Consider the following 25,784-nt stretch of genomic DNA (forward strand, 5'->3'; position numbering starts at 1 on the left):
TATAGTTGTATTTAGTTTAAGTAGACGTCGAATTCGTATGTTTTGAATAATAATAATAATAATAATAATAATAATAATAATAATAATAATAATAATAATAATAATAATAATAATAATAATATAGAAAACTAGAATGTATCTGTCTAGAGCTTAAAACATTATAAAAATTAAAAGATACGAAACATCACAAGAAACTTTCTCGTTTTCATTTTTTCAATTAAAGCATATTGTGCTACAATAATTATTGAGATATTTATTTATAGAATATTAAAATTATGATAAGCGTTTACGAGAGCAAAATTCATTCCAAGAATAATTTTTATGAGAAACTCTTTAAGCTGTATTGTATGTTTTTTTTTAATGAAAAGTGTATGTTTGAAATATAAACAAAATCATTATTTATACTTTTTTTCTTTTAAAGAAGAGCGTCCGGAGAAGCCTCTCGAAGATTAGTAAATTATCACTTGTGAACATTTTCACTAGAAATGACTGACGCTATATTATTGGGTTGTTAATAAATTGTGTTCATGTGAAATATAATGAACACCACCAGCATAGTTTCTCTGAATTAAAGGGATGGATTCCAAAAGTCAACTTTTGTCAATTTTGAGATATTCGTTCTATTAAGTTCCATTTCAGCATCTCCGTGTATTAAACTGGATTTCAAGCCAAATCTTCATAAATCAAATTAATTGTAGGCAAAAGAAAACAGTGTTGTTTTCCAAAATGTCCTTAGTCAACAGTATTCACTGAAGTTCTTTTCTGACTCATGACTAAAATCACTTATAAAACTCTTGCTATAGATGATAATTTCACCGTTATATTACGAAAAGTAGGCAATTACAATTTTCTTTTATGTAGATTACTTTTCTTTTACGGAAATAAAATGATGGAAACACACATACAAAATTGTCTCCTGACACTTACTTTTTGACTTAGGGTCTTTTGGAATTGAGCTCTTCAATTGTTCGTTTTTTCCCCCAAGAATAAACTACTATTTGTGGATTTGTTTAGAAGAAGTGATTTATTTTATATTCTAGCGTTGTTAATGAAATATTTGTTGTTTTGTTGTTAATGAACAAAATTGCCTGACTTGTTTCTGACAAAATCGATCAAAAAGAAATGATTCTGTTAGTTTTGATAGTTATGGAATAATTGCATATATTACCCGCTTCGCTGGATTGAAATGCAAATTTAAATGCACAACTCCGTACGGCATGTGTTTAGTACCCTTGAAATATACTGTTTTCGTTTTTAATGGCATCGATTTAAACAGCATCGGAAAGATCATTGATCATCTCGGTAACCCCGAAAACCATGGATTCGACACTAATATTGGTCATTCTCGATCATTTTAAATATCTCTTCCTCCCCCTCCCCCAAGTTGCGTGGTTGAATTTGAATTTAAATGGGATCGGAAGTATCACTGTTCATCTAAGCGACCCAGAAAATTATAAATTCGGAATTCGGCACTGATAGTGGCCATTTTCGATCATATATATATATATATATATATATATATATATATATATATATATAATTATATATATATATATATATATATATTTCTCCCCTCCCCCAAGTGGCGGGGCTGATTTGGGATCTAAACCGCATCGGAAATGTCACTGGTCATCTGAAATGATCCCGAAAACTATGAATTAGACACTAATATTGGTCATTTTCGATTATTATTATTATTATATATAACTTCTCTTTTCCCTCCTTCGTGCTGTGGCACACGGCATCGGAATTGTCACTGTTAATCTCTGCTACTCCTAAAACTATGGATTCGATACTAATATTAGTTATTTTCGATCCTCCTCCCCTACGTTGTATCCTCCCCCTCCGCAACTATCAAGGCTGACTTGGATTGAAACAGCATCAGAAGTGTCACTGCTTCTCTCATCGACACCAAAAACTATAGATTCAACACTAATATCGGTCATTTTTTTATCATTTTTAAATTTCTCTCCCCATCCCCCTCCCATACGTTGCATCGTCTAAGTGAATAGCCTAAAGTAATCCCTGCTCCTAAGTTCATGTATGTTGAAAATTTTATTGAGATTGGCCGTATAGTTCCAGAGTTATTAAGTCACAAAAATAGTCACTTTCAGTTTTATATAAATTGATTTTGATATATCTCCCCCTCCTTCTCCTCCCCTACGTTGCTCCGTCAAATTTAAATCATAAAAACGATTCCAGGCCTGAACCTCATCTATGTTGAAAATTTGATCAAGTTCGGTGGAGTGGTTCAGGAGTTATTAAGTTTTATTTATTTTTATACCCCCTCCCCCTCTCCTAACCCCTCAGTTCAACCATCCAACAGTAAGTGAATAGTCTAAAACCAGCCCAGCCTCGAACCTCATCCATGTTAGAAATTTGATCGAGATCAGTTGGGCGGTTCAGGAGATTTAGAGTCACAAACATAGTGATTTTCAATTATATATATATATATATATATATATATATATATATATATATATATATAGTATTAAAGCAGAACTGAGTAGGATAAATAATGGTGTAGATTGTCATATTCATCTGATAATATGAATCATGTAGTAAAATTTTCTGTAATAAAGAACTGTGAGAAAACAGAATATTTACAATTAAGCTGAGGTTGGAAATAACGTGTTTATAGCTACAATCGATTGAATTCAACATTAGTATTGGGAAGCGTAATATCATCTTTAAACAAGCAATACTATAAATTACACCTTCTGATTTTCTCCAGAATATGAGTTTCACCACATTATAAGAGTTATTAATCAAATATAAGTAAAATAATTATATCTGTTCTCGAGGAATTTACAATTCTTGATTCTCACGTTACAATAATCTACAACTATTTTGGAAATGGGAATTTTAGTATGAAAAGAAGATTTTTTATAAAAACCACTTAAGTTTAAGAATACCACTAATAAAAATGCCCATGCTTGAATAAACTCCCAATTACAATTTTTACACTAATTTGAGGGCACTGAATCAAATGAAATTGTTTTAAATGTATCTGTCTATGGGGTTACGATAAAAATTATCTCAAACTGCCGCTTCGAAATAACGCTTATGTTAATGCTACGAGTGCTTACTCTTGGACATATTTTTTAATTTCATTTTCATATTAATTTGTGGACGCTGAATCCAAGGAAATATTTTTAAACATATGTATTCATGAAATGTCTAGAAAAATGATCTCAAATTTGGAATATAAATAAATACAGGCCTAAATATCCCAAATTTGATCTAATTTTCCTCGTGATTCAATGGTCGGATATGTTTGGAAATGTTCTATTGTATTCAGCACCCACAAATTTGTATAAAAATCGCAATAAGAACTTTATCCAATCATGGACGCATTTAAATAGTGGTATGATCTTCAGTTATAGTTTATCAGGATACTGTGAATAGCACGACCTATCGATATATCGTATATTTAGAGAAGAGACAAACAGACCTCGCAAAATAACTCTTTGGGCATGGATGGGTCACAAACGGTGTAAATATTTGAAATCTCGAATTCGATTTTTACTTCCCTCCTAGTATCGCTTGGAAGTGCGAAATCATCGAGACTGTGGGAAACCGAGTACTGGTTTCATGCTGCGCAAACGGATATCACCACTGAACTTTGAACGACAATAATTTCTTGCTTCATGATCCTCCTTAATGGTACCTGATGATTTTCAACTGATGGTTAATTTCTAGTTATTGTTTGCTTGTTTATTTTTGAAACAATTACCATATTTTCCAACATTGTAAAAAGCACTAGCGAATAGAAGACGCATTCACTTTTCTGCATTCAGTTCTGAAGAAGAAATATTTTCTCAGGATATTATAAAGATTTCGTATTAAATACAAAGTATTATTTTAGCAAGAAACGTATGCAGAGTTAACAATCCTTGAGTTAATGGAGAATTGAACGCGCGTATGGGAATATCAATAACACATGTGTGTTCACAAATAAAGTCATACATACTACGAAACAGTAAATAAATATGCGAGCTAGATTCAGTGCGTCACTGAACTGTGTGTAGCTAGAATGTTGCAAATCTTAGGGAAACGAGCAGGACATTGGTGCCCACCCCACCTCATGTCCATGACGCACCCCCCTCAATTGTTTATCCGTAGGTGTTCTTCCATGAAAAAAAATAATCTTTTCGATTAATTTTTACATCCCTCAAACATATTTCTATAGATTTTTACCCCTCCAAATATTTCAATGACGCAGTTTGCGTCATAGCCCCCCCCTTGTGGGCACCGCTGATCATAAACAACCCAGAATCGAGAAAACGCATTCAAATTTAAATAATCAAACATTTTGTATTGGCGTTTTAGCTCCATTTTTACTTATTCTCAGAGAAAAAGTGTTTTATTTATGGGCAAAAATCGTAACTATCCATATAGGATGCTTTTCTTTAATAAAGTAGCACGCACAAGAATTTTACTATAAATATGATTTCGCTTACACGCATTTGTATGAAATAATAGGTTAGGACGAGCAAATTAAAGTTTCGCTGTCACTTTTAAAATTTCAATCCTAAATCAAGCTATAATGTGCAGTGACGAAAAAAAAAAATATTTATGAAATAGACGCAAAATATTTAGACCCACTTTCAAGAATATTGTCCAAAACATTTTACACAGATGCATTTTTATATATTTTCATTAAGAGAAATTAGTAATTCCATATCGTAGGATTGTAAATAAAATATGAATAAAATCGTTGACGTTGCTTTTAATAAAATATTTTGAAGAAAATCTCAGCCCCACCAGTAAGCTACTTTTGATGGATTTCTCCAAGAGAAGCGAACTACGCATACCATTTTGTTTGGTTAGTAATAAAATATTTGGTCTAGGAATTAATTCGTGCGGGTGGACAAGAGATGGCGCAACGAACGGAGCGTCCCACAGTTCCGTGTATCCACACATGTGTTGCAAACCCCTGTCATCGCGTATCGTTCGTAGTATAGGGCAGTGGATTAAAGCGTCAACAACACCAGTTTGTAGTTAAGTGAACATGGCGCAATTTGTGCCTGATAAAGTGTTTTTGCGGGGTGTCCTGCTGCATTACTTTAACATGCAGAAAAGTGCGACTGAAAGTCATCGTATTTTGGTGGAAGTGTATGGTGACCATGCTCTAGCTGAGCGAACGTGTCAGAAGTGGTTTGCACGGTTTAGAAGTGGTGATTTCGGCTTGGCAGACCAAGAGCGAGCTGGACAGCCAAAAAAATTTCAAGACGAAGAATTGACAGCATTGCTCGAGCAGGATTCGTGTCAAACGCAGGAACAACTTGCAGCAGCATTAGGCGTTGATCAAACAACAGTCTCCAAACGCTTGAAAGCCATGGGAATGATTCAAAAGATGTCACATTGGGTTCCACATGAATTGAAAGACAGAGACGTTGAAAGACGAAAAACCATTTGCGAATTGCTGCTTCAACGGCAGAGCAGAAAGGGGTTTCTGCATCGAATTATTACGGGTGATGAGAAGTGGATCCATTACGAGAACCCTAAACGAAAAAAGGCCTGGGTGAAACCAGGTGAACCAGGTCCATCACAACCAAAACGAGATATTCACTGTGCAAAGGTTATGCTGTGCATATGGTGGGATATGAAAGGTGTGGTGTACTATGAGCTGCTGCAACCGGGTGAAACTATGAATGGAGAACGTTATCGACGACAATTAATGCGTTTGAAGCAAGCTCTGGCCAGAACACGACCAGAATGGGAGAACAGACATGATAAACTTATTGTTCAACATGATAACGCTCGCCCACATGTCGCAAAACCGGTCAAAACCTATATAGAAAATGTCGGATGGGAAGTTTTACCCCACCCGCCGTATTCACCAGACGTTGCTCCTTCGGACTACTACTTGTTCGATTGCATGAACAACGATTTGATTGGACAGCGGTTTACTTCTTCAGAAGATATCGAAACATGGGTCTCTGACTGGATCGCTTCCAAGGATGAGGACTTCTTTCGCCACGGAATCCGTACATTGCCTGACAGATGGGCGAAAGTGGTGGCTAGCGATGGACAATATTTTTCTTAAGGTATTTATGTATTTTGTGTTTGTACTACAGCTTCAATGTGTGCGTACCAACCGCACGAATTAATTCCTAGACCAAATATTTAATGTGAACTGTGAACAAAAGCATTATAACTGTTTGTGAGTTGTACGAGAAAACGAACCCTTTAAGTAAACTACTAATTCTGAAAATTTTTGAGGGAAATAAATGAGTCTATAAGCGAGGTGATGTGTGAAATATGTATTCATGAAATTGAATAAAATCGTTAGAATCGTTTTCCACAAAATAGCTCGAGAAAACGTAATCTCGCCACTAACTTAACCTTTGGAATTTTTTAAAGTATTTATTATGAGATGAACTTATCAAGGATTATTAACAATTCATTCATTTTTTAAATATGAAGGAAGTCTTTGAAGTGGCTCTTGAAAAAATCATCTTATTCTTTATACTATTTTCATTTTTACGAGGGAAATCAACTAAGTTATATGACATAGGATTTGAATGAAACAGGTTTGAATGGAATATGATCAAAATTGTTTGTATTATTTCTTTTTTTCAAAATTGTTCTAGAGAAATTTACTCCACCAGTACATTACTTTTTAAAGGATTCCTTCAAGCATCATTTAATAGGATTATTAATGCTGTATTTTATTAATATTTATTTGAAAAGCATAAACAAAATAGTTGTGCCGTTTTCAATCAAATCCAGTATCAGGGCTTTTATGCTCCAGAAAATTGCCCTCACTTTTGAAGGTAAGTTGACATACTCGAATAAAATATTTTCAAGTAGCATTTAAGAGATTTTAGAAGAAAAAAAAAATGATCTCAGTATTTTGAGCGGTGGTCATCATCGCGTAATGATGAAACATGTTTATCTATTGAAATGTGTTTGTATCTTTCACTGTTATAAGATTTCATACATTCCTAATGTTAATAGTTAGATATCTCTGGAAATCGTATATTTTAGCACTACTCATTAAAATCTATAAATTACTTTCTATAAACATGGAATCTCGTATCATAAATTAAACTTTTGATGTTCCATTATTGTTTTTTACTGAGATTTCAAATACAATAGTGCTTTTATCTTCAGAAGGTACTAATAATTTTATTTTTTACATTTTCTATAATTTCATATTTCAATGTTTAACAATTAAATATTATTACAAGTTACATTTTGATTCAAATTTATGTTAACCGTTTTCTTCAAATTATTATTGCTTTCAATATTTTTAAATGGTAACAAAACATTCCAAACTTCGTTTAATTTCAAACCTTCTCTCTCTCTTCAATGTGTTATAGTGTAATTTAATTTCAATTGTTTCTCTTAATAACCCTTTATAACCACGAGTTCTTCTACATATCATCGATCGACGCATTTTTAAACAACATATTATTCTTTTCTTCTATTGCATGTTGTAACAAGTCCCCGAATAAGTACAACTGTAAACATAAACGCAACCAGTGCGTTTGAAACATTGGCCAAACAAAATAAACATAGATGGAACATCAAAAAAATCTTATCAATTAAATTACAAGCATTTCAGTGAAAATTAAGTAGAATACATGGAATCTTGAAATTTAGTCAACAGATAGGTCTTAGGGTATTTAGAACAAGATCCTGAGACGTATATTCGGACCCAAGAGGAAAAGGAATGGGGAATGACGGAAACTTCCCAAAAAGGAATTACATAATTTATGCCGTTTACCAAATATTGTTACGGTCATCAAATCTAGGAGGCTCAGACGGGCAGGTCATGTAGCTAGAATGGAAGAAGGTAGGAACGCTTTCAAAGTTTTAACTGGAAATCCAATCGGAAAACGAACATTAGGAAAACCTAGGTGCAGATGAGAGGACAATAATAAGATGGATCTTCCAGAAGTAGGAATACAAAGTAGAAACTGGATCCAGTTGGTTAAGGTAGAAGTCGATGAAGAGCTTTTGTGAACGCGGCATTAAATCTCCGATTCCATAGAATTAGTCAGTTAGGGTAAAGTAAAGGCAAAATCCATTAACGTCATTTTTCTCCTTCAATATATTTGCTAAATTCGATTAGATAATGCCATATTTAAAAAATCAAATTTTAATATTAAAACGTTTAGGAGATGGAATCGCTAGAAAATCGCGAATTTCGCACTGACTGACTGGTTCATTGATTCACTCAGTTGCCGAAACTTGAGTGGTGTATAGGGACACGGAGGATCGTGGTACAGTGCTCACTTCTGGTGCAAGGGTCCTTGGAGTGGAGCCCCTAGTTCAATCCCTACTAGCGGTAAGTGGGCTTTGTGGTGGATAAACACCGTGTGCGTGGGTACTCTCGCTTCCTCCCTCTTTTTCATTCCATCGTACTTTTTAGTTTACATGACATAAGCGAGGGACGTTAAACTGAAAGATTTCATTTTTTCTTTTTAGCAGACTCTAGTATAAGGTCTAGCGAAAACTTCCGTTTATAGAGATGTGGCAATAAAATTTTCGAAATTATGTAGGGATCAGTTTGAGGAGACTATATATACGGTTTATTTTTACGCTTCAGTTCACAACTTGATAACAGTTTCAAATTTCTTTTATGTTTTTCAGTTTGCTTTTAGTAATTAATGTTCTTTGAGTTACGTAAATTGATTATAGAATTATATTGCGATGTGTATATGATTTTCAGTTTAAGATTTTGATAGAGTTCATAATAAGATAAAGTGCAGACAGGGCCGGATTTAGAGGGACTGCACCGGTGCACATGCACCTCCCTTCACTGTAAAATATACATTATCTAAAACGAAACAAAATGAAATGAAAACTTTAAGTTTTACGTCACACGATTATGCCGGTTAGGCTAAAGGAGACAGTGATGATGAGTAATGAATGAAATGGTGTAATGAAGAAAGTGGGAGGAAACGGGAGAACCCTGAGGAAGTCCACGCACACGGTGTTTGTCTACCACAATGTTCACTTGGCGGGGGCTGGGATCGAACCCGGGACCCCAAGGACCAAAGCAACATTCTCCGAAACGTTTTGCTGTCATGTGCCCGTTTGAGGCTGAAAAGAAAGTTTAGTTTTGCAAAAACAATAGTTTAAGTCGATTTTCTGAAGGTTGAAGGAAAAGGATTCACGGAACAAAGTATCCTCATTCACACCACAGATACCTAAAGGCATTTAAAAACTTAAATATTTAAATCAAATGTAGTGGTAGTTATTGGTGCACCCCCTTCAAGAAATCCTGGATCCGGCCCTAAGTGCAGATATAATTGAACGTTCCACTCATGGCATAATACCATTTAAGGAAAAAAGTCCCGAAGTAATTGGTTAAATCGGAATATTACTATACGTTTAACAGTAGTACACTTAGTAGTGATGTTTGTACCGTCTGCAACTTACAATAACAAATCGAATTCAAAAAGTTACGAGTGAGTGAAATATTCAACCCAATATTGCAAAGATTCAAGGAAGTACCTATAAAAAGTAAACGAAGGAAAACTTAACATGAAACAAAATAATAAATACAATTTAAATTGTAAGCTGATAATTACTGCAACGTTTCTTTTAAGAAACAAGCACTGATGTATATACAACTGAAAAGAAGTGTAAAAGAGAGAATCAAGTTTAAGTTTATTTATCAATTTGTCTAGCCTGGGAGACCCGGGTTCGATTATCGGCGGGAGCTCATGTGGTTCGGATTCCACGTTAATCAGTATGTCCACGTCTCATATAGCCTCGCTGCTGAAAAGGGACGTTAAACTCAAAATCAATTCAACTCAACTCAATTTGTCTAGCCAAACCAAGCATGGAAATCTCAAACGGTACTAAATTATATTGCAATCTCAACAACTCGACAGCATCTCCTAATCAGATTTTTACTTGTCAATATTTAAAATCATAGGTAAACATTTCCAACTTCAAAGAAATAATAATAATAATAATAATAAACGTGCAAAGTAGCAGTCCGACAAGAATTGAAATAGAATGTGGTACGTCTTGACGTTGAAGAAACTGGTAAACAAATGAACTTCGCTGTATATTTCACATGTTTCTCATGGAGTTTAATTCGCTCTTTTATTTTATTTTATTTTATTTTTCAAATAATACAATATTTTAACGTATATCACCTTGCTCTATACCAGGGGTGAGCCTTACAGTCACATTCGGAGTTATGAAGTGAGAGCATTTGGACATATTGTCAAAAATGCCAAATTTATAAGGATCACCACACACGTTCCGGAAATCCTAAAAGGAATAACTGTACAGTTATTTCTCTCCAGATTTTAGGAACGCGTGTGGGCAAAAACTGCGCAGTTTTCTTCTTTTAGTTGAACTATTTAAGCTGAAATTTGATCGAAGCGAAATTTGATTCTGAATAACTCTACAGTTATTCGTCTCTGGATTTTCAGAATGTGTGTGGTGGCCTTGAAGAATATCAAATGAAATGAAATGAAACATTTAAGTTTTACGTCCCATGCTTATGCCGGTTAGGCTAAAGGAGACGGTGATAATGAGAAATGAATGAAATGGTGGAATGAAGAAAGTGGGAAGAAACGGGAGAACCCCAAGAAAACCCACGAGCCGAGTGTTTGTCTACCACAAAGTCCACACGGCGCGAGCTGGGATCGAACCAGAGACCCCAAGCACTGGAGGTGAACACTCTACCACTGAGCCACCGCGCCCCCAAGAATATCAAATATTCGAAAAATCGAGAATACTAAGAATACTTTAACAACTCAGATCAGAGATGTGTATCTTGAAAACCAATTGAAGCTCAAAACGAAAATTATATGTCAATGCTATCTTGACAAAAGCAATCTCAGAGAAGTTAGAGATGATCAAAAATTAATTAATGATAAACGTTCTTACTTTATCCTTTTTTTAAAAAAATATGTTGTATTGTTGCACATTTTCATGTAAATCATTCAAATAATTATGTACTTCAAGTAATTGAAGGGGAACAGCGTTATTCATTCATGTACTAATGTTACGGTCCTTTATTAATGTATTACTATATAATTGATTAAAACACATGCATATCTCAAACTGTGGGGAGGTGAATTACCCTCTCCTATCCTCCTCAAATGACAGCCCTGTTCTTGATCATAGGCAAGTAAATTGATACGCTTATCGCAGATAAATATGGGCGATTCCATTCGTGACCCATCATCCAATGAGAAAGCCACACAATTGTTTGGCCACTTAGTTACTTTAGAACGATCTCTAATTAAAATCTTGCTGAAATAGATTGCTGCCAACACTACGGACTGACAGAACAGTGACAATGGATGACTGCATTTAGGATAGTGAATCCAAATCAAACGCTCGTTTTAGATTTACAAATTATGCTGTCCATAAGCTTGCCAGGTCCTACAGAACGATTTTGTGTATCCGTTTATTTTGTATATACAATAGACATCAACTACCTCACTAACTGTGAAACACAACTACCGCACAGTTTTTAGATTTAAAAAAAAGTCCTTGATAAATAACTGCTCCTTGGCCAAGTCGTGAGAAAGAAAAAAATATGTAGGAGTTCTTCACTACCTGCCTCGCCTACACCACTACAAATACCTTTATATATATATATATATATATATATATATATATATATATATATATATATATATATATATATATATATATAAACTGCTGTTGTTTGTTTTTTTCTGACCTCTTAGTACAACCCAGTACATTATAAATATTGGTTATGTATTGTAATGAACGTATTATAAATTTATTACAGAAAAAAAAACAGTCTAAGAATAATTGTACAAATTTTAAGATACATTTTATATAATATCTAACTTAACTGCGGAAAACATTTAAGGAAGTACACCGTACAGTATGAACACATACAATTTTAAAGTAGGCCAAACGTTAAGGTAAAAACCTAATCATAATTATTTTTTTGAAAAAATGCCTTGAACTTATTTGGTATTCATTGATACTGACTAACTAACTAACTCTATGGCTAATGGAACGCGGAGGTTCCATGACGCGTTCACAAAAGCTCTCCATTGACTTCTGCCCCTAGTTAACTGGATCCAGTTTCTACATTGTATTCCTATTTTTGAGCAACCAATTTTAATATTATCCTCCCACCTGCGCCTAGGTCTTCCTAATGATCGTTTTCCGATTGGACTTCTAGTTAAAACTATGAAAACGTTCCTATTTTCTTCCATTCTGGCTACATGACCTGCTCACCTGAGCCTCCTAGATTTGATGACCCTAACAATGTTTGGTAAACAATATAAATTATGTAGAGCCTTGTTCCATTCACCATTCTCGTCCCTCTTGGGTCCGAATATTCGTCTCAGGATCTTGTTCTCAAATACTTTCACTGATAACACAAATGTGAAAAATTAGGTTTAAGATAAAAGAGTCAAAACTCATAGTCTTAAGTTTTTGAAATGGTTCTTGATAAACTTCTACTTCACCTTGGGAAAGTCGATTTATTTGAAAGTGTTAAAAATCGAGTAGGGCCTATATCCTTATTTTTTAAAAAATATAACTTTTTATTGAAGTTTCCTTTCTTTTTAATTAGGACACTGGCAGGCCACACAGTCAAAATTTTACTGTACTTTAGTAAACATAGTGATGATTTCAGAGGGTGGGTGACATTAATTCCGGACCAAATCTCCAATCATGCACAGCAAAGGTTACCAGAATTTTCACACTACTGCTTTAACATCCTGCATTTTGAAATTCGCTCTGAGAAAATGGTCTGAAATGATCACTGAACCACAATTAACCAGAGTAGAAAAGTAATTAACCACCTACTTATAAAGTAATTAATTTGATTCAATCAAAGAAACAGGTGAACATGCACAGGTGAACTTTTGAATAAAATCACATCACTTAAAACAGTTATTCAGGGGCGTATCCAGGACGGACTTCTTGGGGGGGCGGTGGGTTGTAATACTGCTACTTAGAGCTACTTTTAAGAGCTACAAACTCTGGGGTGGGTTTAATTTATATATAAAATATAAAAAAAAAAACTTTCCTCTTCTCGGGGAGGGGGGAGACGCTTCCCCTGGATCCGCCACTGCAACATACTCTTTGAAACACCCATAGCAGTTGATACAAATGCCAAATTTAACCAGACTGGCTAAGAAAGTCTGCGTTTTTTCACTATTTTTTGACGAATTCTAACAGATTTAAAAGGGTAGTTTTAAACAGTTATAAGAAAGTATTTCATGCTTTCTGTTAGAATACCTACCATGCTTTATTAAGGCTATGAGCCAAGAACTATGGAGAATGTAATCACTTATTGTTGAGCTAGCAGAAATGTTAGTAAGAACCGAGTTTCTACATGTACGCTTAATCACGAACATTGTTAACACATTACAACTAAAAACAACAGAAAACTTAATTTTCACAAGCACCAGAATCCACCAGTAACACAAAACTGAGTGAGTGTCTGATGCTTATAGGGACTCCGTGTATTCTTTGTATCATGCAATGGGGGCTTATAACGTGCACCATTACAAGATGACCTTCCCGTGAGCTTATATCAATAGTTTAGGATGTGTCCAGCCCTCAAAAGGTTTCGAAACATAACGAAAACATGAAACAGTATTGAGGTAAAAAGAAAGAAAGAAAAGAAAAAGCAAAGAAAGAGAAGAAAAGATAGATACCCGTTCCCCTCCTTTTTTTTACTTCTTTTTATATAATTGATGAGGAAGGTGACGACGCTACATGTCATGGAGAACACGAGACTTATTTCACTCACAGCATTACGTGATTCAATACGAAATATTCCAAATGAAAAACCAGCGGCAAAGCATATCCCCACGAACAGAATAAGCCAAGATAAATTAATAACTAAATAGGATCTATTGTTAATCTAAAGAAGTGTGTTTTTCGTTTCAACATTGTGAAACTACGGTAGTCTTTCAAACTATGTGAATTCCATAGCCTACTGAAACCGAAAGTTGTCGATCTATGATTTCCGTCTGTAATGGAAGGATGATGAGATGGAACTTATTCTTGCGACACTGAAGTCATATCAAAATGCAATTTCTCGCAATTTCTAACCGTGTTTGCTTTATGAATGTTAATATTGAAACCGGAATTGTTAGTAGATTTCGACCATTTCCGGTTTAAATACAACAGTTTTTCAATATGGCGATCAGTTTCGAAATAGAAAATCGTAGGCTTAGAAACATTTCTGCTTTGAATAGAGGAATAAAGGTCGAAATATCAGTTATGCTTAAAATTGAAGGGATATAAATAACCATTTCTTGCTATCTCTTGCAGTTTTTTTTTTCTATAAAGACTAATATTCAAGCCAGGAATGGTAGTAAATTACTACGTACATTTCCGATTGCGATACAGATATTATTAACGTCTATTTTTTTTCTTAAAGAAAACACTTTTTTAAATAGAAAAATGTATAAAGCCAGGATTAATTTCTATGATAATACAAATTTGTTTCTGAAAAAAATGTGAAATACCGTAAGAACAGAAAACAAAATGATGCTTAGAATTTTCTGAGCTTAGTTTCCAAACAAAAAGGAGCAATAAAGTTTGTACTTACGCCCCTTATATGTTATATAACTAATTTAATACTCGCGGCCATGAGCAAGAAAAAAAAAAGTACAATCTTTAGAAGCACACATTTATAATCTTATGTAAATAAATAAATTACACGTTAAATTGACTACCATTACTACTGCCACTTATATTAGAAAAAAAAATGTACAGAAAAACGAATAAAATATACGAACCTCGCAGTCAATGTCATGAGGTGAAATAACTTGACAACACCGAACCATCTCACCAGTAATTTTATAAGGTAGAATATTTTTATTCACTATCGTCAAATCTGAAAAGAAATTTCAGAACAATTCATTACACTTAAAGCTCCACGAATATTAAATAATAACATGAGCACAGATTTTTTAAAAACTGATTATTACTTGGTGTTAATAGAGTGGCAACGTTGGAGGAAGCTTTTAAATAAAATATTAATAGAGTGACAAATAAATAGTAGCAGTATTGCGTGTACAGTACGTGAAGAAGTTTGGTTTGCATGCCTTGATATTTTCTCAATTAATAATGGAACCGGAAGTGGTAGAAGATTCCTACCACTTTTATTTTTAGTAGATTAGAGTGGAGATAAAACGTATTCTTGGGACGTTTAATTGATTGCAAAATAGTTTCTCGTTACCTATTTTGTTGTTTTTACTCTATAGCCATCAACGTTAAATCGGAAGTACTTGATTTCTGCCGTTTCCTGTTTGAGTATAGAGGGTTAACAGAGAAAAGGTACCTTTTCTTAGAGTGATAAAAACTCATTTCCAAAACAACACGTTTTCCGCCTATTTCTTATCATGTTTGCTCTATGTAGATTAATATTAAAACCGGTTTTAGTGGAGACTTAAACATGGAAATAAAAAAAAAAAAAAATAAAAATATTCTTAGGTTGCAGGATAGATTATAGGAAACCGTATCTTTGTATCTCGCTATCTCTTACAGTTTTTGGTTTATAGTCATCAAAACCAGAAATTATTGATTTCTACTACTTCTGGTTCGAATATCAAAGAACTTAATTCGTAATTTTTGACTTTCCACTTTCGGGTCAAAATTGATGTTGAACAAACAGAATAAATAGCTATATAAACATATATGTATATGTATAAGATTTGGTAAACCAAAGTGAGTAAAAAAAAAAAATAAAAGAATAATTCTGCAGTATGTTAAAATGAGATCTATTAATTAATGACCTCTCAATTCTCGTGCCTTCCAGCTCACGCCAAGTGAGTTTTGTGGTGGAAGAAACACGTGTGCATGGGTTTTCTCGGGGTTTTCCCATTTCCTCCTACTTTCTCATTCCAGCATTGCATTCATTCTCATAGTCACCTTTACCCTACCTGGCGTAAGTGTGCGACGTAAAGCTGAAAAAATTTCATCTTTTTTTTTCAATTCTCCTGCAAAATGTGAATCCCCTTGGGTAACTTTCCGCTGATTTCGTTTTAATTGTCTCCTGCAGCTGTTCACGTTACAGCAATGATGAAAAGTTAACCGTGATGCTTTAAGCTGTCCAAAAATGGTATGACAACTGTTTTTCCATATGATATTAGAAGTTTTACTGATCGATGTGCTAAGTGCGTGATATCAGAGGGAGTTACGTAGAAATCTGAGTAGTATTTTTCAGACATTTATCTCTCCTTACATGTTAAGATAGAATCTGATGAACGCTCCTCATAGAAACACGAAACGAAAGGTGCAGAAGCGCAAGCATTGTTACAGGTGAAAAATCTGACAAAACTTTTTCTGGTTACCTGGTAAGAAATATAATTTATTTTCCTGCTGTCAATAAAAGAAATAATCAAGCCAGCGCAGCGTGTGAAATTTCCGGTTGCGAGGTCGCGACCAAATATTTTAGTTTCGGGATAAGCATTTGGCCTTTCCATGGTTTACTTTCGATTTGCGAAGGTAAGAAAAAAATGATGACCGAGCTGTCTGATCTGATATTGGATTCAGACCTGAAATTTCGAGCCTTGAGTTAAGCTACATGTTAAAACTCATTATCGTCTGTTGTAATTCCATTTGGTTACTACTAGCTATTGAATGTTTATAAATTATATAAATTATAGTCCATTTAATATAATACCACTATGATTGAGGCTAAGGTGCTTTATTATGATTGAGGCTAACTATGATTGAGCCAAAATGCTCTATTATAATTCACATTAACTATGATTGAGGCTAAAGTGTTCTATTAGAATAAAGGTTATCTATGATTGGGGCTAAGTAACGAATTTCATTACAAAGTCCATTTCTGCACAGGGTGTTGACATGTGATGAGAAGTGGGTCCTGTACGAAGCTCCACGGCGCAGTCATCAATGGTTAGCATCCCATGAACCGGTTCCAAAACAGCTGAAACCAGCACTGCACCAGAAGATCTTCTTGTGGTTTTGTTGGACTGCTCGTGGCATCGTGCATCGGGAACTACCACCAGCTGGTCAAAGCATCATTGCAACTGTGTACTGTCAGCAGTTGAGCCGTGTCCAAGGACAACAGAAAACTTCTGAATCGAAAAGGGATCTTCCTGTTATAGGACAGCGCTAAGCCCCGCGTGGCTAGGATGATCCGGAACACCATTCTACGTCTTGCATGGGAAACTATTGCATCCGCCATACTCCCTAGACATTGCTCCGTCCGATTATCACCTGTTCCATTTTTTGGACAATCACCTTAGAGAACGCCAGTTCAAATCCCTAGTTGAGATGCAAAATGCACTTGATATCTTCTTCGCTACACAGCACACCAAATTTTACCGCGGTGGAATCCATGGCCTCCCAGAACGTTGGCAGAAGGTCGTCGATGCTGATGGGGACTATTTTTGGTCTTAGGTGACATATCAATGTTCGAAGGTGGCGGGTGAAAAAACGAAAAAAACTTCCTTGGTTACCTTTATAATTATCAAACAATATTTACTCTAGAAACATGAGCGCCAGCAAAATATTGCTACTCTAATCTACCATAAGTGGCGGCTCTTGTGGGAAATCACGTTGATAAAAACTAAAATATTATCGCTACAAGCCGAGGGAAGAAAACTTACTTAATGTTCTAATTCTTGTATACGAAAATTAGGTCAATAGATAAATTTCTCTCTTTGCCTTGCAGTGGTAAAAATTTTAATTTAACGATATGCTTTCCCTCAAAAGCCGTCACTCTGAATAATATGAACTTCATGAAAAAACAAACAGGAAGGGCAAATATTTTACTCTTATCAGATATGACAATAACAACAATAATTACTATTCTATCCTTACTAGGGGACGCAGTGGATTAGTGGTAGAGTGCTTACCTCTCGTGGGTTCGATTCCCGGCCAAGCAAGCTTGTGGTGGACAACATCTTGTCTGTGGGTTTTTCTTGGGTACTCGAGTTTCCTCGCACATTATCATTCCATTAATTCTTCCATCTCTATTCACTTGCCTAAATCATTCGTCTCCCCTTAGCCTAGGGCAGCGTTTCCCAATCGGTGTGCCGTGAATGAGCCGCTGGTGTGCCGCGAGGAAATCGAAATAAAATTATTAATTCCATAGCAATCAAATTGCAAGACATAGGGAAAAATGAGGACCTCTACTACGAATCTACAATTTCAAGTTCCAGACCTTGTTGCTTTTCTGTACATTTTTTATGTTGAAAAAAAGTATTCGTCATCATTTTATGACCATTATTGCTTCTTTATTGTTGCAGTCTATTTTGTAACTTGAAATTTTAAAATATCATTCAATCTTTTCGACAAACCAAACATGCACATAAATTACCTACATTAGTCTTTTAAAAGATCAAGAGATTAGTTTGTTCGTTCGTTATTTAGTGATCTTCCATCTTAGTGAAAGGTTGGATACATTTTTCGAAAAAGAAAGTGTATGTTTAAAAACCTGAGTTCAACATTACATTGCAATTGTTTTCTATTTTTAAATTACAATAAAAAAAATAAGCATAATGATTTACCACGGGGGAAAACCAGTGATCGAGCTTTTTGTCTATGAGAAGGAGATCAGTAATCACAGAAAAAAATACCACGGTATTTTATAATTACAAAAACGTAATAATATCTATGTGTGAGTGTGCCGCGAGAATTAAAGTTATACCCGTAGTGTGCCGCAAGTTGAAAAAGGTTGGGAAACGCTGGCCTAGGGCATAATTGTGGGACATTAAACTGAAAGATTTCATTTCTCCGAAACTTTGTACCCATTTCCCACTGTAAACTTTTCCCGCTTAAAGTAATCTAATTGTTATATACTAATGTTATTGTTAATACTAATGCTACAAATTTTAAAATATGACAGTTTCTCACGTTATTCCTTAATAAGAGTTGTTTTGGCGTAGCGGTCAAGATACCCCAGGCACGATACCTGGCAGGCCGGGATTTATTTATCATTCTACCAGTCTGTGACTATAAAATGGCTACCTCGAGTAATCTGGGAGGAAAAGGCGGGGGTAAAGTTTTGATGACCACATCATTTCATGCAAGTCTCGAAGTCAAGTAAGGGTGGATAATGTTTTACTTCTATACCCCTATAGGAATCACTGACCTATCTCCAATTGATTTGAATTTTTGAGCTTAACGTTCTTATGCAACACTTAGGTTGTGAAGAACAGGACCTACTCTCAAGGTAAGATTCGAACCACCACCGAGACTTGAACCAAGCACAGTTGTCGGATGTGTAGACCATTATGTCAAGGTTAACTCTTAGTGTTCTGCGCGCACTCGCCTCCATTAAAGTATGATTACAGAACCATTCCACCAATCCCTGCTTTCCCAAATAAGGGGCATCCCTTCACCCCAAATATGATTGGGATAATAAAAAAATAGATAGGCGTAGTATAACGAAATTCAATGACTACTGTATGATGTGCAGGAACTAAGCTTGTAGAATCTGCACCATTTATCTTTTTTATTTTTTTAAAAACATTCATATTTTGTGTGAACTCCATTAAGAGTCTTCATCCCGGCGAAATTAAAATACCACTAATTTTACAGTAATTATGTGATATCTTCAAATAGATAAAACATAATCGAAATGTGGAACAAGAGCGCCCTAGACAATATTATTTTACATGAGATACCGTTATCACGACTCACTTATTTGCTTTCGATTTCGAGCCATTTTGAAAATCGGCATTTATTTTCGCGTTTCTAAACAGCTGAAAACGGAAAGCCACTAGGTGACTTGTAATAACGGTACCTCACGCAAAATAATATTGTCTAGGGCGCTCTTGTTCCACATTTTAATTATCTTGTATCTATTTGAAGATATCACACAACTACTGTAAAATTAGCGGTATTTTAATTTCGCCGGGATGAAGACTCTTAAGTTGTTTGTTAACATTTGATTCTTTCACTATTTGGCTTTAAATCACTATTATATATTCTTACCGTTGATATAATTCATACCGTTCTTACAGTACACATATTCTGAAATAAACATATTTAGTACTTACATAATATCAAACCAGCGTCACCTTTTCTTGGAGGCTGAACGCCAGAACTCTGTAATGGCAAAGTGTTACTAAATTAAAATACGTATAAGAACATTAGTAATTAAGACAGAAAGAACGAAAGAAAAAAAAAAAAACTATCCTTACCAAGAATATACAAGGCATTGCATTTGGGGCTGTTTTAAAAGTTAGGTAGCATTTTACCAAGGTTTGATTTATATTGAATATACCAACGCAGTATCTGGGGGTTCGTCGATGGAATTGAGGGCAGTCCGTGAAATATTAGACGACTCACATACATGTGAAGCGATTATCTGTATGAGAACACCCTTCGTATTATCGTGAGTCTCTCACCGAGTAACTATAATTTTCAATCGTGGCAAGTGTGCTAAAATTACCTTCCGATAAATAGAGTAATTCAAAATAGTACATAAAACAAGAATCCAATATGTAGCGCACAGATCACGAGGGTTACCACCATTGACTTAGGGAAAAGTAGAAAGTCATTGATGATTTCGTTGTTATGCCCGATTCTAGAAATCGACATGACCTGGGATATGTAGCGGAAAATTAAAATTTCATAAACGTAAAAAAACAGGATTGTAATAATGTACTGATTATAGCAAAATTGAAGGGCCCTTTAAAATCTTCAGGGTGGGATTTAAATGATGGGAAGACGTCAAATGCGCGAATATAAAAGATGGGTTACACTGCATATGATAAAAAGCCGAAATCCAGTTCATGGATACAGCCAGCGTTGCAACTTGGAACTTTTCTCTGGGACGTCAAGCAGTAGTATGAGGTTGATCCCTATGAGGTTGAGCCCCTCATTAAAATATGGAATATAAAGTTGTTCTCACCTTTACAACTTGAAACATTAATAAACATATTTATTACTTCTAGGGGCCGCAGTTGGAAAATGAAATGAAATCTTCCAGTTTAACGTCCCACTGTTATGCCGGTTAGGCTAAAGGAGACGGTGATGATGAGAAATGAATGAAATGAGGAAAGTGAGAGGAAACGGGAGAACCCTGAGAAAACCCATGAGCACGGTGTTTCTCGACCACAAAGTCCACACGGCATGAGCTGGGATCGAACCAGAGACCCCAAGCACCGGATGTGAACGCTCTACCACCGAGCCACGCTCTACCACTGCATACTTAGTATTCTGGGGGGGAGACACTGCTGGTATTATTCTATTTATTATTATATTATACACGTATTATTTTAGTCTGCTCCAGGGGGCACTCTCACAGCTCCGGGGGGGCAGTGCCCCCTCCAAAAAAAAAGATATGGAAGAAACACTGCGTGCACATTATATTCAATTACACTTGATGTAGACTAAAGATTTTACCTTACTCATCTTCTGTACCATTTCTTTTCTGATAAAAGCTATAATTTTATAATGATGATTAAAATTGTAAACGAAATGGTAATGAGAGAGCAGAATGTGAAGAGAGAACATAAGAAATTTCATAGAAGCAAGAAATATCTCCTTTGAAGTTAGTAATACTTAAATATCGATTTGAAGCCTTTTGTACTTGTATTCGCATATATATATACGAATCACCGACAAACGAATACATGAAAAATACTCCTATACTCATTTTCCCTAACTTTTCTTATTTAATTTTTTTTTTTTGGTACAAAATGATTGGAAGAAGAAAAAAAAATAATGACAATTCTCTAAGGGGGTGACGAACCTTGATTTTTCGTACCGATAATAATTCTGTCGGAATGTTTCCTCCTAGGCATTGTGTGGTCCGGCCGACAGACAATCTCTGTGGCACTGTGGCCTCTTCCGTGACTTGTCAAATGCCCCTATAATTTTGTGATATCTCGGAATCCAGACTCGACAATGGCGTCTTTGCACAACAAAAGAAAATGAAAATTAGGTAAAGGTGTCTTTTACCAATTTTTCTTTATATATATATACATCGTGATCATCTTTGAAAAGGAATAAATGAAAGTTTTATATATAAAAAATGTAATAACATTTAGCTATAGATTATGTATCCTAAGGCGAAGTTTTGTTGCGTGTTAGCTGAATTACCGAACTGCGATGATCAGTGCTCGCTATGGGTTCTTTAGTCCTGCGGGCGGCATTTCTGTGCTGAACTACAAGAAACAGTTCAAAACGTCTCTTGACACATTTGTTAGACATGAAATGAGAAGCAAAACCATAGAATTAAATTTACGAATCGAAAACCACTACTACGAAAACCCTAAGGAAATCGAACTGATAACAAAACACTATGAAAAGATGATTAAGGTTATACTGTAGCTATTTGGTTCCAGATGTTTTTAAAATCAAATCCTAATGTTCTAGGTTCAGCAAGAACCCAACGTTACGTATACATGAAAGATCTTAGCTTTCTGCCAACTGGGCAATGTGGTGCGCAAAGACCATATGTGTGTAGGTTTTCTCGGGGTTATTTCGTTTCCTTCCACTTTGCCATTTCACCATTTCGTTCACTATTGTCATCACTGTCCAGGGGCGCATCCATGGGTATCCACCGGGTCCAAATCTCCCCCAAAACTTCGTAGCTCGATAGATTTCTTAATATAAATTAAACTTGTTTAGCAAAGAAATACATACGGTACTTGGTTTAGACTAAAGATTTGACGTTACTCATTATCGGTACTATTTATTTTCCTAATAGAAAACAATCCAATTTTATGATTTTTCGTAAGAATATAGGTGCCAGTACTTAAAAATTACATATATTTTTTCGGCTATAGAATAACACCCGTTTGGTACTACATAAACATAATGGCGGCTTGCATTATTGGACCCCTCCCAACAAAAATTTCTGAGTGCGCGCCTCTCATCGTCTTTTTTAGCCTCGGATCATGACTGCGGAAGTTAAACTAAAGGAAAGATAATCACAGAAAGACACTTTTAGTCTTCATGACTTAAGAAAAGGAAAAAAGGTCCTACCTTTCTTTTGAGTTTGAGTTTTTGTGTTTCGAGTCCTAATGCAATAACCAGGTTATGAAGAAGAACGCCTACTTATCAACGTGGAAACGACGAATCCGGTGCAAGAACTAAGATGCACGTATAGGCTAATCCTTACAATATGTGCCGTTCCCACCTACATTGTCTTGCCTGCAAGAGCTGGATGACACTGGCCCCTACTAAGTGCTATATTTCTTTACAAAATTTTTTACGGTATAACCTTTTTCCTTACCTGAATTTTACAGTAACAGATTTTATTTAATTTACACTACTTTAATTTGATAAATAACTGATATGTTTACTGATTTTGGTGACATAACTATTCTACCTTATGCATCCATACTAGTGCTGCCCACGAGAGACGAGACGAAACGTAAATAAAGTTTTCTAGTCTAACTAAGTAACTCTATGACCTATGGAACCCGAAGGTTCAATGACGCGTTTACAAAAGCTATTTAGGTCTATTAAATTCTGTCCTTAGCCAACTGAATTCAGTTTCTATTTTGTATTCCTATTTTTTTTGCGAGATTCATCGTAATATTGTCCTCCCACCTGCGCCTAGGTCTTCCTAATGGTCGTTTTCCGATTGGACTTCCAATTAAGACTTCGAAAATATTCATTCTTTCTTCCATCCTTGCTACATGACCTGCCCACCTGAGCCTTCAAGACTTGATGACCCTAACAATGTTTGGTAAACCGTATAAATTATGTAGTTTCTCGTTATGAAGTTTCCGCCATTCCCTATTCCCGTTCCTCTTGGGTTCGAATAGTTCTTTCGGGATTTTCTTTTTTCAAATTCTTTCAGTTTACGTTCTTTCGTCAGAGTAAGCAACCATGTTTTACAACCATACAACACAAAAAGTATGAGTATCTTCCTTTTTTTCTTAATATAAAATATTTTAAGATTCAAGTTTCTCAACAGAATTCGCGACATCAAGGGATTTTGAACTGAATAATAACACGAATTTCCTGAGTTCAGTCGATACTTAATTCTCTTCGTGGATATAGTTTTGGTCTGTTAACACTGATCATAGGTATCTGAAAGTATCTACTTTGTCGAAAGTATTATTTGATATTTTGACGCAGACATAATTTGCAGTGTTACGATCACGTCGAACTGTGCATTTACTTCGAAACCCATGTCCCTGCAAGCGTTTAGTAAGACCTCTCTGCATTTATTTCTATTGTTCTGCTATCATCTCCTATTACATTTATATCACCATCATACGCCATAACCTGGTGAATACCATTCCGTTTTCTAGCTTCGTCTTGTATTTTTTATGGGAGGGGGCTCGGGGGAACAAGGATCATTTGATCTCGATTCCCAAAGAAATCTTTCTCGTCTGTCGATGCTCAAAAAAGATTTTTTCATCACATTTTGAAAATTTACGTACAAAATGTATACCTTATTTTATTCCTAATTTAATCTAGAAAGTTATCAGAACTCTTCCGCATCACATGAAATCCACGAAGGGAGTGACACAACTTTCCTTAAACCCAGTGGCTTAGGGAAGGGAGGGGCCAATGCCAACAATGCACTTCGGTACTTTGGTGTTTGTAATTTTTTATTGGAATAAACAACAATTGCCTTTCATGTACTTTATTAAAAAAAGAAGAAGAAAAAACACATGTCACGAAACAATTCCTAGACAAGCTATGTTCTTTAAAAATGTCTATATTTTGATCTGTCAGTTCAGAATATTTGCTTGAGTTTTAGACGTGTTTAGGGTGTCGAAATAAGACAAAATTGCAATTGCAAAATTTAGGAAAATGTTTTACAAAAGAGGTTAAAGCGGCAAAAAGACAATTCTGTTAATTTCGGGGAGGAAAACGTGCAAAGAAACCAAAAAGCAACGGAGAAAAATCTAAACATGATATTAATTCAGATGGAGGCTAGAAAAAACGGTTTAGAAAAGTAGGTAGAATGAAAAAAAGACAGTAGTGGTGTTAATTTTGGGAAGAAAATGTGCAAACTTCAGAGAAAATGTATTATTATTATTATTATTATTATTATTAAATCTTCCGGCCAACCCCCCCATATATATATATATATATATATATATATATATATATATATATATATATATATATATATATATACAGATGGTGATCAGAAAAATGGAAACACCTGAACGAAATTGCCACTTACCAGATTAATATGGTGTTGGGCCACCTTTCATCTTCAGAATAGCCTTAATGCGACGTGGGATGGAGGCATAGAGGTCGTGAATCTTAGCAAGTGCAATTTTACACCATTCCTCGTGCAGGGCATCGGCCAGTTCTGTGAGAGAGGATGGAGGTGGAAATCGTCGCCGGAGTCGTGTTTTTAAAGACGGATCACAGATGTTCAATTATGTTGAAATCTTTGGATTGGGCGGGCCAGGGGAGGTGTTGAACTTCATCCCGATGTTCCTAAAACCACGCTGCAACAACGCCAGCTGTGTGAATGGGTGCATTATCATCCTGGAAGATGGCGCCAGTGTCCGGGAACAAAATCCGGACCTTAGGATGCAAGCGGTCTCCTAAAATTGCAACATAGTCGTTGGCAGTGATTCGTCCGCTAAGTGTGACCACAGGACCCAATGAAAACCATGATATGGCGGCGCACAGCATCACCCAGCCGCCGCCACGTTTCACGGTTGAGCGGAGACACTGCAGAACATAAGCTTCTTTGGGTGTTCTCCACACATAAACACGGCCCGTGGTTGGGAATAGGGTGAAGGATGACTCATCCGACTATATCACACGTTTCCAGTCTTCAACGGTCCAAGTTGCATGGTCGCGGCACCATTTGCGGCGTGCGGAGTGGTTTAGCCCGTGCAACACGACCCCGTAAGTTCATGTCATGTAATTCGCGG

General features: G+C 35.5%; 1 protein-coding gene across 1 annotated transcript in view; it reads right to left on the reverse strand.

The window, feature by feature from the left end:
- LOC145667976 (uncharacterized) overlaps positions 1–20,039 on the reverse strand; it is a 208,475-nt gene extending 188,436 nt beyond the window's left edge. Inside the window, exons 1-2 of the mRNA XM_081735403.1 lie at positions 19,971–20,039; positions 14,733–14,830 (exon numbers count right to left, since the gene is read on the reverse strand). Coding sequence (XP_081591529.1) covers positions 14,733–14,780 — 48 coding nt within the window. The 5' untranslated portion in view covers positions 14,781–14,830; positions 19,971–20,039. The remainder of the gene's footprint in view (positions 1–14,732; positions 14,831–19,970) is intronic.
- Positions 20,040–25,784: the final 5,745 nt, after the last annotated feature.

The sequence above is a fragment of the Thermobia domestica genome, chromosome 1 (genome assembly GCF_964235325.1).
Source record: "Thermobia domestica chromosome 1, izTheDome1.hap1.1, whole genome shotgun sequence".
NCBI lineage: Eukaryota > Metazoa > Arthropoda > Insecta > Zygentoma > Lepismatidae > Thermobia > Thermobia domestica.